Genomic DNA, 13,433 nt, shown 5'->3' on the forward strand with positions numbered 1-13,433 from the left:
TCTTGCCCCCGGGCATCTATCTGCGCCCATCCTCGGCTCTGGCGCCTGTGCCCATCTGATTATTCCACCTCATTTGTTCTGACTGCCTCGGTGCCTGTCAGCTCCCCTGCAGCAGGGGTTCCTTTGGCACGGGGACTGTGGCCCGTGTATCACCGAGGGCCAAGGTCACTTTCTTGAAGATGAAATCCAGGCACATCATCATCATCGGTACTTTTAATAATGTTGGTATTTGTTAAGCGCTTACTATGTGCCGAGCACTGTTCTAAGCGCTGGGGTAGACACAGGGGAATCAGGTTGTCCCACGTGGGGCTCACAGTCTTAATCCCCATTTTACTTTTTGAGCGCTTCCTGTGTACACAGCACTGTGCAAAGTGCTTGGGAGAGCACAGTATAACAATAAACAGACACATCCCCTGCCCACAACAAGCTAACAGTCTAGATGGGGAATTAGCAGGTGTGTTCCCTGCCCACAACGAGTTTGCAGTTTAGAGTCTATAAGCAAACAGTCCATGAGCCCCAAGTGGAGCGGGGACTGTGTCCAACCTGATTAACTAGGATCTACCTCAGCGCTCAGAACAGCGCTTGACATGTAGTAAGCGCTTAACAGATACCGTCACAACAATCCCGTGCTTGCCCGTCCTGCCCTCGGTGTTAGCGGAAGGAGAGGAAGTGAGCAGAAAAGCCCATGCCCAGCTGCTTATCCCGCAGGCCCAGGATATTGCAGAAAGAGAGGCCGGACTGCCAGTGGGGTCCTCTCACCAGCAGGAAGGGAAAGAGCGGGCACTTCCTGGCCCCCGGGGTTGCCTCTGCTAAAAACCCATTTCATTTTCCAGACCATCTGTCTGGGAGAATCCAGGAGGCAGGTGGAATGGAGGTAACCCCCACCTTTCTCCTTCACCTCCCCCGGAGCAGCTGATTCTCTCCCCGTCCCCATTGGACGCCGAGACCGTCGTTCCACTCTTGCCGCCCGATCGTCAGTCCCGCATCCGGACAGTGGCCCACGACTCAGACGCCGGAAACAACTCCATTCTCCGGTGTGTGGTTGTTTTTTTTCCAGACAGGCCAAAAATGCCTCCCTGAGAGGGAGGGGACCGTCCAGAGGACAGGCTGGAGTTCTCCCGCTAGTCGGGACACCCCCGGGGCGGTATGGCTTCACCCGTGGATCCACCCGCCCACCCCCACATCCCATCACGCAAGCACACATTTACCCCTTGACTGCTCTGGCCTCTGGGCTCCCAGAAAGGCCGGGAGGGAGAGGGCCAGGGCGTCTCTCCCTGACCGACAGCTCAAGGGCAAAAGACGTGAGGTCCTCTTCCAACGGAAGGAAGAAAGAATCCAGCCCTCTCTCCATGGCCCCGGAAACAGGAAGTCTTCTGTTTTGTAGGAGCAGTTATTGGGGTGGGGGGAGGTGGGCCGCGACCTTTTGTTTCTTTTCTTGGGAGGAGCTCTCCTGCTGAGATCTGGGAGCTGACGGCCGCCTTCGCCCCCGCCCCCGCCAGGCCGGGCAGCCATCTGACGGCGGCAGTGCTGATGCCCACCGACAGGAAGGCACAACGGGAACATCAAGCGGACGGGAAACAGACCCAAGTCAGTCATCTGCCCTACTTCCGGCAGAGTTGAGTGTTTCAGGACATCGCCCGGAGAAAAACGCTCAGCTTGTATTTCGGGCCGAGGCCTGAACTTGTGCTCCTCGGGTTGAGCAGATCGGGGGGCGATTCTCGCCGAGGACGGGACGCCGCGAGCCCAGTTCGGCTCTGCTGGTACCGATCGGGTCAGGCCCGGTTTTCAAAAGCTCAAGAGGAGCACTCCTCACCCTGCCCCCAAATCTCCTCATCCCTAACGGCGTCTCAGCTGCCTCTGCGGGCAGCCCCGCTCCCCGCATCTCACCAACCCCGCGGGCGATACCACAGGAAATGTGGGAGGGAAATGGCCAACTCGAAAAAACGCTAAGGGGGCTGTAGAGTTGGCAAGATCCCACGCGGGCAGACATCTGGTCTCTTGACACGCCTCCTCTTCACTCCGGGTTCCGGGTCTGCTTCGCCGAACGTCAGATCAGACAACCCCCTGTGCCGTGGCACGTGACGGCTCTCTAGCCACCGTGGTTAAGGTGCAGGGAGGGAACTGGGGAACATCTGTCTGACCGTGTGCCCATCTGGACCCCACGCTGTGGCGCTGATCGTGCCCACCCGGGGAGGATGGCATCACACAAGACTTCTCCCCCGAGGTCTTGAGAGAACGCAACCCCCACGAGCCCCGCGTCAGAGGGCTGACTGGCAGGCTTGTGGATTACCCGTGTCCCTGACTTGTCTCCTCTCCCTCCCCGCTCCTGGCATTCCTGGGGGAGCCCGGACGGGATACCCTGCCAATCCAGGCAGCTTTGCCAGGGAAGTGGGCTGATGAAAGAAAAAAAAAAAGTCTGGCTCGGGATCATCTGGGGATCGTCTCCGCTCCTTCATCATTACCGGGGCCGATCGAGGGCCGGTGGCAGCAACTGGGGGCCCGGAGCCGGCCAGCATCGACGACCCCACCGTCTTCAAGAAGCGGCGTTTTCCTGGCTTTTTCTTTGATCACCGTCCACGCCACCGCTGTCCGCAATAAACCGGTCTGACCACCTTCCCGGCTCGACGCCACGGGTCCCTCCGACCCAGACGGGGCCCCAGAGACATTCAATTTCGGGGTACTGTCTTCTTAGAGCGAGAACGTGTCTCCGGGAACCACTCTGTGGCCAGTTTACAGGAGGCCTGAGCCTTTTCCCAAACTAACACCCCTGGGCCAGCTGAAGCGAGAAGGAAGCCGACATCCACCCAGATGGGTGGAAGCTCTGAAAATAATACCCGAGACACTGCTGGTCCCCGACCGCACCATCGGGCCGTCCGTGGTTCTCCATCAAACAACTGGTCGTCCGTAACGGGCGCCGAGCCTGGGCAGAGCGCTGCATTAAGCGCTTGGGAGCCTTCCTCGGACGTCTGCTCAGGCACGAGATTTTCACACTACGTCACTATTTCGGAATCGCGTTTCATTTCTTTCCGCTTCCACACGGTTTGAGATCTGTCTAGCATCCTGGAAAACAGGGCTGTTTCGTTGAGGTCCAGCTGCCCTTCCGGTGTCTCAGGTGCTACTGGCCTTCCTTGAAAGGCCAGGTCGGGCCAGGGCAGCGAGCAGCTCACGTCCAGCTCTCCCCAGAGCTCGGTGCGTCCGAACGTGCGTGTCCTGCCACAAAATCTGCCCCCAGGAGTTGTCAGATCCAGGCCCTTCCCCCACCCACAGTCAGACGTGGAAGAGCCAGGCGACGCAGCGGTGTGATGACAGATGGCGTGCCCGTGACCCGGCCCTCCCTCATCCGCTGCCATCCCAGCCCCCATCCTCCCGGACGGTCCGCAGAATCCAGGAACCGGAGAAAAGAGGCCCGACAAAATTCTATTCCGGCAGCTGACCCATCCCCACTCCGAAACGGAGATCTGCGCTGTCCCCCCAGGCACCTAGAAAGCACCCCCTTGGACACCCGGGTGACTGGTCAAGCTCATTATCTCATCCCAGTGCTGAGGCTGACGCCGACCGCTGCTTGAAATACCAGCCGGTTCGCCAAAGACCGCATAAATACCGGCTTAGCTCTCAGATGAGAATTTTTCAAAACCAGGCCAGAAGTCGGACCAGGTCGCGTTCTTGCACTGGTGCACGCTGGGAGAAGCAGCGGCCTATATCGCCAGCCCCCATCAGGCTCCAAGCCACATCAGGAAAAAGCAGTAACGTCGGGGGGCAACGCGGCAAGCGGTCCGGGCCACCCGCCGGCCACCGATCCGCGTCGGTCCATCGGGGAGACGGGATTTTCCCTCGCCCGCCGGAGAGCCCGGCTGACACGCAGGCAGACGGAGCCCTAACGCCCGCCGGGGGGGCTGTGTTATTCTGGCCCCGCCGAACTCCATTTTCTCATCGGCACGCTGATGTCCGCAGCCCAAAAGAGTCACCTACCTTGCCCGGGGGGCATTCACAGAAACCCTAAACATGCCCAGAGCTGAGCGGCCCTCCGGTTCCCTCAGCCAGCAGGCGGGCAAAGAGATGCGCATTTTCCCAGACTAAATTCCCTCCCGTCGGGCCCTCGAGATGCGGGTCCCCGGCTCCTTACCTGGACCTCGCCGGTCCTCTGCTGGATGCTCTCTTCTTTCTCCTGGAGGTCCTGCTCCACACTCCTCTTTTCCCTGGAAGACCAGCAAACAAGGCAGGAATATTTGAGAACAGCAGTCACGGCTGGGAGGCCGATCCAACCTCCGAGTCCTGAATCTCTCATTAAATACATGGCGAAACATCAATTGAAAACTGCAACCGATCTCCGGTCTTAATTATTTATGAAGCCGAGATCTATTTACAGTAACGGGGCCTGGTTTTTGTTTTCTGTTTTGTTTTTTTTTCCAAAGCGCTCTCATTTAAATGTGGTTAAATGAAGACAGAAGGCAGGAGGAGAAAAATAATCAATGAAGATACTCGGCCTTCGGTGATCTCACTGTTGCTATGGAAGGAACGGCTGGCTGCCTAATGGAAGCTGCCCGGAGAGAGAGGGAGGGGTTCTGTCAGCTCTGGGCACTTAACCCCTAGCGCACGTGACAAGATTCCCCGCCAACGGCGGTTCAAGGAAACAGCCGGAGCCACGCCTGCTAAAGGGTTAACGGATCTCTGCGACTGGCTTGGACGCTTTCAGCGATTTCAGGCTCCCAGCGCCCGCGCGCACATTTCCAACAGAAGCCTGATTTTACCAGGAGAGGCCGGGCTGTTACAAAGCTGGAACCGGGGCTGAGCACGGTCTCTGACTGACAACTCCGGGACACACACACCCACACAACACACATACACTATCAATCAATCAATGGTATTTATTGAGCATTTAATAGGTAGAGAGAACCGTACTAGACATTTGGGGAAGTAGAATATGGGAGTTTACAGTCTGCAGGGAGGGACGTCCATTAAAATGGATTAGGGACACCGAGACACACACGATTCCTGACCCCTTGTTCATGTAATTCACCTTACCCTCACATCTCCCTTTTTTTTTTTTATGGTACTTCTTAAGCACTTAGTATGTGCCAGGCACTGTACTAAGCGCTAGGATAACTACAGGCTAATTAGGTTGGACACAGTCCACGTCCCACATAGGGCTCACAGTCTTAATCCCCATTTTGCCGATAAGGTAACTAAGGCGCAGGGAAGTGAAGCGACTTGCCCAAGGTCACCTAAAAGACAAATGGCCGAGCCGGAATTAGAAGCCAGGTCCTTCTGACTCCCGGGCCCATGCTCTGTCCATTAGGCCACCCTGCTTCTCTAATTGACCCCCAGGGCGATCTGTGACACAGAATTTTATGCTCAAGTCATTTCTTGGGTAACAACTTTCCCCTGAGGCTGTGCCAAAGGGCAGAGGAAGTCCCCTGGGGGGACACAACACCCCTTTGAAGCAGCGTGGCTTAGTGGAAAGAGCCCGGGCTTGGGAGTCGGAGTTCGTGGGTTCTAAATCCGGCTCCACCACCTGTCAGCTGTGTGACCACGGGCAAGTCACTTAACTTCTCTGTGACTCAGTTCCCTCTTCAATAAAATGGGGGTGAAGACTGTCAGCCCTCCTTAGGACAACCTGACGATCTTGTATCTACCCCAGCGCTTAGAACAGTTCTTGGCACATAGTAAGCGCTTAACAAACACCAGCTTATTTTTTTCTGCCCCAGGCCAGAACACCCACCATGAGGTCTACTGGGAGAGGTAGAGCAACATTGCTTTGCACCCGGTTTACTACAGGGGTGAAAAAAATCAGTCAGTTGACAAGGCTTTTGGGTGGAGAAGACGTATAGAAGTGGGAGGGACAGAAGGAACGATGGGACCGAAATGGCTCGAGTGACGAGCTTCAAGAGTTTAAGGGAAGTAGCGTGGCCTAGTAGCCGGAGGACCTGAGTCCTAATCCAAGCTCCACCCCATGCCCGCTGAATGACCCTGAGCAAGTCATTTCACTTCTCTGTGCCTCGGTTTCCTCAAATGCAAAATGGGAATTCAATACCTCTTCTCCCTCCTACTTAGACTGTGAGCCTCATGTGGGACAGTGTCCGGCCTGAATAACTTCATTCATTCCTTCATTCAATCGCATAACTTGCTCCTCTGACTCCCAGGACTGGGTGCTCTTCTCCAGGAGGCCTTCTCCAACTCAGCCCTCATTTCCTTTTCTCCCCCTCCCTTCTGAGTCACCCATGAACTTGGATTTACACCTTTTATTCACCCCATCCTCAGTCTCACAGCATATATGTACCTATTTATAACTGAATTTATTTAGATTGGCGTCTGTCTCCCCTTCTAAGCTCATTCTGGGCAACTACCAACTCTGTTAGATTGTAGTCTCCCAGGTGCTTAGAGAAGCAGCGTGGCCCAGTGAATAGATAGATCATGGGAATGGGAGCCAGAAGGATTTGGGTACTAATCCCAGCTCCGCTACTTGACTGCGGTGTGACCTTGGGCAAGTCATTTCTCTGGGCTTCTGTTATCTCATCTAGAAAATGGGGACTAAGTTTACGAGCCCCATGTGGGACAGGGACTGTGTACAACCTGACTGATTTCTATCCACTCCAGCTCTTAATACGGTGTCTAGCACATAGTCTAAACAAAAACCACAATTACTATTATTATAATTATTATTAGCAGTAATAGTACAATATGTGCTCAATCAATGCCACTGATAAAGTGATTTCCACTAGGCCATGCTGCTTCCCACTCTGGTACCTATCATGCAGGAACCATTGTGGGCCTTAGTTTTCTTTGTCAATAAATCCCACCCAAGAGGAAATCAGAAAAAAAAAATTGGCAAAGCTGGGGCACAAAAATCCAGAAATTCTGGGGGCTCTGAAATTTTGTTTCTTTCTCTTCCTTAGAGAGGGGGAGCTCCCACCCTGCTGCCAACGTCTAGACGCAAGTCCCCACAAGTCACAGCACCAGGACACAAGCCATCTGGAAACCTGTCATCCCCGCTGCCGGCGGGGTCACCATCCGTTCGGCCACACGCTCGTGGCAGCGGGTCTGCGGGTGAGGAGGGGAGGACGCGGGGCCGTGGCGAGACCCCACGGAGCCGGGTCTGGTTGTGCCGGTGGCGACCTCGTCCTCAGACGTGTGAGCAGATCCCGGCCCTGTCCATCCGCTCGGCCCCGCTGGTCAGCCCAACCCAACCGCAAGGACGACGGCCTCGTGGCCGAGCCCGAAGAGCCGGGGGCGAGGGGACCGGAACGGGTCGCGGAAGTACCAGAGAGAGGCACGCAGTCAGAGGGGCGGGATCCCGGCTATGTTCTGCCCATTTCCTGAGCACCCCCAGTGGGGTGCTGTACTGGGTGCTCAGGGAGCACAAGACCAGCCGGTGGAACGGGCCCTGCCCACCAGGAGCTTACACTAACAGAGAAGATACACACCGGTGTCTTTACCAAGTAATTTGACTGTACAGTCAATCAATCAGTGGTATTTCCTGAGTGCCGAGAGCTTACAGTGTGCAGAGCACCGCACTAGGCTCTTGGGAGAGTCCAATTCAACAGAGGTGGTAAATACATTCCGTATCCAGTCTAGAGGGGGAGACAGGCACTAAAATAAATTATGGCTATGGACATAAATGCCGGGGGCCCTGAGGGTGAGCTTAAATGATCCCCATTTAATCAACCAAACATGTCTACGTCAGTGCCAAGGACAGAGGTAGATAAATCTAAGGGCCAGAGGCGGCTGGTGGCTGATGGGCTTAGAAGACTGAGGATGCTGGAAATTATAATAACAATAATAATAATACTACTAATTGTGGTATTTATTAAACGCTTACTATGTGCTAGCACTGTACTAAGCACCGAGGTGGACACGAGCAAATTGGGTTGGACACGGTCTCTGTTGCACATGGGCTCACAGTCTCAATCTCCATTTTACAGATGAAGTAACCGAGGCACAGAGAAGTGAAGTGGCTTGCCCAAGGTCACCTAAAATACAAGTGGTAGAGCCAGAATTAGAACCCATGACCTTCTGACTCACAGGTCTGTGCTCTATCCCCTAGGCCACGCTGCTTGCCATCGGGGAAGGTGGGCTCCTTCTTGGGTGGGGTTTCGAACATCGGGAACCCTGCAGTCTGTTGGATTTGGGGAGGGAGGGAGTCCCCAGCTGGGGAAAGAGCAGGAGCGAGGGGAGACGGAGGCGAGAGGATTCCGAGCGAGGCCCTCTCGCCACACCGTCCGCGACAGCCTGTTCCCGTGAAAGCCCAGCTCTGGGGAAGCAGCATGGCGTAGTGGACAGAGCACAGGCCTGAGAGTCAGAAGATCATCGGCTTTAATCCCGACTCTGCTACTTCTCTTCTTGTGTGGCCTTGTGGAAGTCACTTCACTTCTCTGTGCCTCAGTCACCTCAACTGTAAAATGGGGATTGAGACGGTGAGCCCCACGTGGGACAGGGACTGTGTCCAACCCGATTTGCTTGTACCCATCCCAGCGCTTAGTACTGCGCCTGGCACATAGTAAGTGCTTAACAAACATCACAATTATTATATTATTATTACAACAGGCCGGCAGCCCCTAGACCCCATGGCTGGGCAGGAGGCCTCACCGCGCACAGCATCCTTCTGCCCTCACTCCCTTCCCAGCACATCTCGCTTATGCTCAATGTTCCCCTACCAGACTTTGAAAAAGGACCCAATGCCCATTTCTGAAAATTACTTCTGCCAATCAGGAGAGCATCGTGTGGAAAATCCGCCTTCTAATCTAGAGAGTAAGACTGACTTCAGATGTGACTTTGTTGGAATATATTCCTTTCACTTCTCTCAGCATTAAGGAAGTCCCGCTTCCTTCACTATCACACGAATACACATCTGACATGGAAACAACTACAGGGGCTACCCGTGTTTGCTGGGGAAAACAGGGTGGGGCGGGGACGGGGCGAGCCCTTCCAGGCTGTGACTAACAGTGCCCAACATCTCCCGGGGTGCAATCGTGTCACCCTGTGGGGTTTGCTTTTCCATTTCCCGAGGAGGAGTGAATCCCACAGGGGGACAAACCGCCTTTACTTTAAGAGCTGGATCTCCTGCAGAAGAAGGGTCTTCAAAAGGGCCCTTGGCTTGAGTCAAAAAGGATTCTCTCCCCTTCTGTTGTTGGCTTGTTTGCCTAGAGGTAGGGGAGGGAGGAGAGGGAAGGGAAGGGGAAGGAGAGAAGGGAGAGATGGGGAGAGAGGGACCTGAGGGAGGAAAGGAGTGGAGGGAGGGAGCTGCAGATAAAGCAGCTGATGGGACTCTGACCCCTGAAAGTGGGTGGGCTTTGGAGATTTGGGGCTCCAGAGAGAAGCCACATTCCCACTCTGGGAGCAAGTTCCAACAGCATCACCTAGGGAGTGCTACACTTTGGGCAGGATGGGATCTCGCAGAGAGGTCAGTTGGCTAAGCCTGAAGCAGGGTGCGGAGCAGAACAGACTGTGCCAAGACTTGGGGGAACCCGAGAGGAGAGGAGACGCCAGCAGGATACGCCCAACTCTGCTCTCCGGACTGCTGGGAGTGGGAGACCGAAAGGCAAGGAGACGGAGGAAATGATCTCGGCTTCCCCGAACGGTGATCTGGCTTCTACCCACAATCTCCTCAGACGGCCAGGTCCGCCCAGGAGTGGAACCTGCAGCACCAGAAGCCTCCGATATGAGGTTTCACGGACTCAGATCTCAGCAAGGGCAGCGAGAAGGCTGGAGAGGAAGCAGAGAGGAGAACGGGAAGCCGGGCCCGGCTCTGGCACGGATCTCTTCGGCCACGGTGGGGCCCGGGAGAGCTCTTGCGACGCTGGAAGTCCCAGCGGAAGTCCCAGCGGGTTTGAGCCCCAGCCATGTTATCCCAACTGACAGAACCCAGTACCACCCGCCCACACCCACCCCCCTTGGTAGAAAAGAATGGTTCACTTCCTTGCAGAGCTTCCGAGGGACGTGCTAACAGGGAAACGGTCTGTGATCTCCACCCCCTACCACTCCCTCACCAAACACAACCCCAGCCCCACCCGCGCCCCCGCTCGGCCCAGTTTCATCCCAAGGCCCAATCCAGAACGACACTGGGGACCCAGAAGACAACTTCGCCAGGTTTGGGATGAAGCTATTCCTCTAGTACATGCAGCAGCGTGGCCTAGTGGAAAGGGCCCGGGCGTCAGAGGACCTGGGTTCTAACCCCGGCTCTGCCACTTGTCTGCTGTGTGCGACCTTGGGCGAGTCACTTCACTTCTTTGCGTCTCGTCTTCCTCATCAAAAAATCCTCCCCCCTCTGACTTAGACTGTGAGCCCCAGATGGGACGGGGACCGTGTCCAAACTGATAATCTTGTATCTACTCCAGCGCTTAGAACTGTGCTTGCAAACACATAGTAAGAGTTTAACTAATACCATTTAAAAGGCGTGTCGGGGGAACATATTCTCCAGGAGATCCTAAAACGCAGTGTGTGATTCAGCAAACACAGGCCATTCCTCGGGGACTCGACCAACGATCCTTGAACAGAGTCCTGAGACCAGAGTCCAGCCTGAGCCAGCACTTAATTTTAGCAGGCGGGGGTTGCCCACAGAGCAGAGCAACGATGCCATATTCCTTTCCAGGTTCGGAAGCTGGGCCAGAGGTGAAGTGCCTTCCTCAAAGCCCACCAAAATCCCGGGCCCGCTTGATTCTGGCCGTTAAGTTTCCATTCCACAAAGCCCAAGTCCGAAACTGCTGAAAGAAAGGGTCTCTGCTCAGTGGCGGTATAACCGACGAGTGAGAGAGAGAGACTGAATCATTCTGTGCCAAGCTTGGCCCTGAGAGAATTGTTGCTCACTGAATTCAACACACAGAGTTTGCAAGGGAAAAGCTGGAAGACTGAAGTTGACAACGGCATTAATGCGATTTAAGAGAATCGCTTCTGAAAGAGACCTGGATTTACTCACCTCGGGTTAGCATGGAAAGGCGAACTGTGGTGACACCATTAAAGCTGACAAGTGAGAAAAGTGAGGACCTGCTGTGGTTGTCAAATGTTAAGACTCTGTGAAAATATTTCCCCTAATGTCAATCAGTGAAACGAAGGCTTTCCGAATGAACAGAACTTGGATTTTAAAGAATTTCACTGCTTACACCACACCTTGGGAACCAATGAGATCAGACCAATTTTCAAAGTCCCATAAACCTTTTGGTCTGACATCTTCCCGAAGCCTTCGCTGCTTTATATCAACAAAGCAATGATATTTATGGAGTCCTTCCTGTGTGTGGAGCACTGTATTATTATTATTAATAATAATCAATCATATTTATTGAGCACTCTACTAAGTACTTGGGAGAGTACAATATAACAATAAACAGCCACACTCAAAGATAGTATCATCATCATCACATAACAATGATGATAATGATAAAAACAATAATAATGGTTCATTGCTTTACTATGTGCCAAGCACTGTACTAAGCACTAGGGTAGATATAAAATTATCAAGTCCCACATGGGGCATACAGGCTAAGTAGGAGGGAGAACATCTACTGAATCCCCAATCTGCAGAGGAGGGAACTGAGGCCCAGAGAAGTGAAGTGACTTGCCTAAGGTCACACAGCAAGCAAGTGACAGAGCCGGTATTAGAACCCAGGTCTTCTGACTTCCAGGCCCGTGACCTTTCCACTAGGCCACACTGTTTCTGTACCACGTGCTTGGGAGAAGTACGAATCAAGAGTTGGTAGACACATTCCCTGGCCACAACGCGCTCATGGTCTAAAGGGGAAGTCAGACATTTTTGTTGTCTGTCTCCCCCCTTCTAGACTGTGAGCCCGCTGTTGGGTGGGGATTGTCTCTATTTGTTGCCGAACTGTACTTTCCAAGCGCTCAATACAGTGCTCTGCACACAGTAAGTGCTCAATAAATACGACTGAATGAATTAATATAAGTAAATGCTCCCTATTATTCCCATCCTAGTTGCAAATATTTGTGAAAAGCCCTATTTTTCTGCAACCCAGACTAACAGACTTGTACTCATGAAGAGTGAAGTTGGACATTGTGCCTCAATCTCTACAATAACTGACATTGTACGGGGGCTTTCCCTAGACGGGGGTTACACCAAGTCACTGTTGGTCCAGGGCACCTGATCTCTGGAAAAGAGAGAGAGAGAGCAAAAGAGAGAGCAAGAGATACAGAGAGAGAGTGTGTGTTTGTGTCAGTGAGTGTTGTGTCCGTGTGTGTCACTCACGCAACTTGAGTGGCAGGGAACAGCATTTCCAGATCTCGCCCTCACAATATAGCCCATTGTTCTCTGGGCCTCAACAGCCCGTGGACACAAAGGTGTCTGTCAGCCAGCCAGCCACGGCAAACAAAGATGATGGCACTAAGCGAATCTTTTCATTGGAGAGCTCATCAGCCAACCCTTTCTCCTCCACCGAAAGGAGGGTGTGAGCCCGTCACATTCCCGCGACCGAGTCCCGGGAGAGGGGCAGTGTCCATGGGACCAGTCCAGGGAGCTGGGTCGGATTCTCTTTGGACACTGGCTCTCTAGGTCCCTCCGACTTGGTGCTCACCGACTTTGCGCCCGTTTCTGCTTTTGAAGTTCGAACAAATGGGCGGGCCTGAGGAAAACAGACCGATGTTCGGCCTGATCGAGGCAAGCGGAAGGTCCCCCTGAGGCTCACTGAAACGGGGGCTGGCCAGCCCGAGGATCCCAGCGAGTTGGCTGGTTAAGCTGGCTGGCCGCTCGACGGGCCGGATGGGTCGGCTGAGCACGCGCAGTGTCTGACCCCACCCCGGTCGCCCTTCCGGCAACTCGGCTCCACCTGACTCCTCCCCGAGTCTCCTCGCAACGAGGAGTCCCAGTTCCCCCACGCCTCTGGCAGGCGGACTCTCGGACTCACTCATCTTAGCTCTCCGCCGAACCCGAAAGCATATCGCCCAAGCTGGGCAGACCCCAGATGGGGCTCCTTCAAGCTCAGCCCTTACCGGGCCCACCGTCCCCTTCCCGCCCCCGGGTCCCGGCGACGACCATTTGGCCGCTCGGCTCCCGGTCTCCCAGAGTCCGGCTGCAAGTGGACCCGGCGCTCCCTGGTACGTGAGCACTAATTCCCGGACAGAGCCCCTTTTTCGCCTTCCAACCGTCTGTGATGCTTTCAGTGTCTGCGGGGGAGGGATGACAGATCTCTTAGCCCCTATTCATGATTCTCCAGTTCTCTCATTTTGGGGTCCAGTACTTTTCTGTTCCCCAGAATCTCCTGGCCTTGTGGGGGAGGGAGGGGGGAAGGTGGAGAGCAGCTTTGGAAGAGAAGGGTCAATAAAAACCATAGGAGGGGCCCACTGGCTCTTCTACATCTTCTGGTTTACCCTAATTAAGCATTCTTTATGGTATTCGGTACACACTTAGTATGTTTCAAGCACTGTTCTAAGCGCTGGGGTAGATAAAAGATAATCAGGTTGGATACAGTCCCTGTCCCAGATAGTGCTCACAG

At 54.3% G+C, this 13,433-nt stretch overlaps 1 protein-coding gene across 1 annotated transcript in view; it reads right to left on the minus strand.

Annotated features, from left to right (window-relative positions):
• The window catches only part of EPS15 (epidermal growth factor receptor pathway substrate 15), a 74,390-nt gene that overhangs the window by 21,246 nt on the left and 39,711 nt on the right, over positions 1-13,433 (minus strand). Inside the window, exon 13 of the mRNA XM_029083059.2 lies at positions 4,124-4,196. Within this exon, the coding sequence (XP_028938892.1) occupies positions 4,124-4,196 (73 nt within the window). The remainder of the gene's footprint in view (positions 1-4,123; positions 4,197-13,433) is intronic.

The sequence above is a fragment of the Ornithorhynchus anatinus genome, chromosome 18, assembly GCF_004115215.2.
Source record: "Ornithorhynchus anatinus isolate Pmale09 chromosome 18, mOrnAna1.pri.v4, whole genome shotgun sequence".
NCBI lineage: Eukaryota > Metazoa > Chordata > Mammalia > Monotremata > Ornithorhynchidae > Ornithorhynchus > Ornithorhynchus anatinus.